Genomic DNA, 2,224 nt, shown 5'->3' on the forward strand with positions numbered 1-2,224 from the left:
TCCCCACCCCCGCAGCTCAAGGACCTGAAAAGGTGACCGTCTGTACAGAACTCCTTCCTCAGCCTTTTCCAGGCCTCTCCCACACCTGCAGGCTTGAAACTTGAATTCTGGAGTGTCTAGGCAACAAAAGCCCCCGGGTGAACTGACATACTTTCCTGCCTGCCTCCCCCTGGGCTTCTGGCTTCTCTCAGCCTAAGTCGCAGCTCCACCCACAGTCCTTGCTCTGGGACCTCCCAACCCAAAGTTCTCTGCCCACCACAAGGACCGCGGCACCTCCCTCCGTCCCCCTCTCCTGACTCCGATGGCCAGAGCCTCTCATATCCTGCAGGACACTCCTGCCCTGCTCTCCACCCTCATAGCACGCAGACTAGCTCCCTATCCTGAGGGCTCCCTCTTCTCACCGACGCTCTCCTTCTCTGGGAGCTCTCTTTTATCTGCTCTCCAGATGAGTCTCCCCAAACCTGTTTCCTAGTGAAGCAGGAGGGAAGGGGGCAGAGCACAACCTTTGAAAGAATGACATAGCCCAGAGGACACGACATATACTTATTAGAACCAAATGGGTCCAAGACGGCAGACAAGTCGACCTCCACTAGACCTTGAGCCTCAGTATACGCTCACTGTAACACATCAAGCTAAATGACACACCCACAGGTGCCATGACAGTTCCAAGACCAACCTGAAGGATCAAAAAGTGGGCGGTGGCCCAATTCCTGGAAATCCCCGCCCCTTCCTAAAATCGTTGGAATACTCCTCCCACTCATTAGCCTATGAAATTACCCACCCCTATAAAAACTGACAACCCCATACTCTGGGGCCTTTCTCGCCTTCTGAGAAGGCCCACGCTCTGTCTGTGGAGTGTGTTTCTCTCTAAATAAATCCACTTCTTACCTATCACTTTATCTCTCACTGAATCCTTTCTGCAATAAGACATCAAGAACCTGAGCTTCATTAAGTCCTGAAACCAGGTGTGTGATCTCAGTTGGCAGACTGTGGGTTTTGGCCGGGTTCGAGGCCCAGCCGCGTGGGTTCAAGTCCCAACCCGTGGTGCACGGTTTCACTAGTACCCTCTTCCATCAGAATTCTCTCCACTGCAGCTACTCTGCTTTTGTCTCCTTGCATCTACACCACTGTCTGCGTCCTGGGGGCACGTGCCATTTCCCTCTTTGCTGTCTCTTCTTTCTTCTTGCTCTCCTTGCACACTTCTCTCCTCCAGCCCCCCATGCCTCCAGCCCCTGGTGCACAGGGTAGGTCTCTGCACTGACAGTGCCCCCGAGGGCAGTGAGACGGTGGCAGGCTACGAGCAAGTGGAGCATGCCAAGGGAAATGCCAGTCCTGGCTCTCCACCTAATTTCTTTTTTTTAATATATTTTTTAACATATTTATTGGAGTATAATTGCTTTACAATGGTGTGTTAGTTTCTGCTGTATAACAAAGTGAGTCAGTTATACGTATACATATATCCCCATATCCCTTCCCTCTTGCGTCTCCCTCCCTCCCTCCCTCCCACCCTCCCTATCCCACCCCTCCAGGCGGTCACAAAGCACCGAGCTGATCTCACTGTGCTGTTCCATCTTATTTCTGAAAAAGACTTAGTTGGATGCTTTTCAGCTGAAAGAGGTGATTAATTCAGCCCTGACCTTGTTCTGTCTTTGTTCATAGACAAATTCTTTTACTTAAAAAGAAACCTTTTCATTTGTGTTTCCATTATCACCTGTGATTTTCCCTGCCTTCCAACTGGCCCTGCCAGTTGACAGGAAGGTCAGCAAAGCTGCTGATAAGCGGAGATTAAAGAGGGCTCGGTTCGTGGCAAGGGGGCAGTGGTCTACTTGCTAGCAACATGCTACGCTTGCTGGTGTTCACCACGCTGGTCCTTCACGGTAAGTGGGTCATCTGGCTGGAGTTCTGTAGGAGGGAGATTGAGCAGGAGGGTTGGAAAGCTTTCCTTAGGCCCAGGTCTGCTCTCTGTCCCAGGATGGGAAGGAGACCCTGCCTGTGAGTCTAGCGAAAACTTTATTCTCCTGGAGCCCATGATAGAAAAGGTCGGGGGCCTCTGCTTGAAAGGCCCCTGAGCCATGAAGCAGAGAGAAGCCTCTTCCAGAGCCCTGGGCTTCCCCACCAACCCCACTGACAGGAAGACATCCTCAGCGGGCATCTGGTGGCATGTGCACTGCTGTCCCTGCCCCCTGGAGAATCCCGCCAAAGCGCTGTGTGTGGGAGGGGGAGG

The 2,224-nt window shown here is 52.4% G+C and overlaps 1 protein-coding gene across 1 annotated transcript in view; it reads left to right on the plus strand.

Moving 5' to 3' along the window:
* The window catches only part of CELA1 (chymotrypsin like elastase 1), a 19,859-nt gene that overhangs the window by 2,552 nt on the left and 15,083 nt on the right, over positions 1–2,224 (plus strand). Inside the window, exons 3-4 of the mRNA XM_024736570.1 lie at positions 1,530–1,617; positions 1,748–1,877. Coding sequence (XP_024592338.1) covers positions 1,838–1,877 — 40 coding nt within the window. The 5' untranslated portion in view covers positions 1,530–1,617; positions 1,748–1,837. The remainder of the gene's footprint in view (positions 1–1,529; positions 1,618–1,747; positions 1,878–2,224) is intronic.

Source organism: Neophocaena asiaeorientalis, unplaced genomic scaffold, assembly GCF_003031525.2.
Source record: "Neophocaena asiaeorientalis asiaeorientalis breed wild unplaced genomic scaffold, Neophocaena_asiaeorientalis_V1.1 scaffold134, whole genome shotgun sequence".
NCBI lineage: Eukaryota > Metazoa > Chordata > Mammalia > Artiodactyla > Phocoenidae > Neophocaena > Neophocaena asiaeorientalis.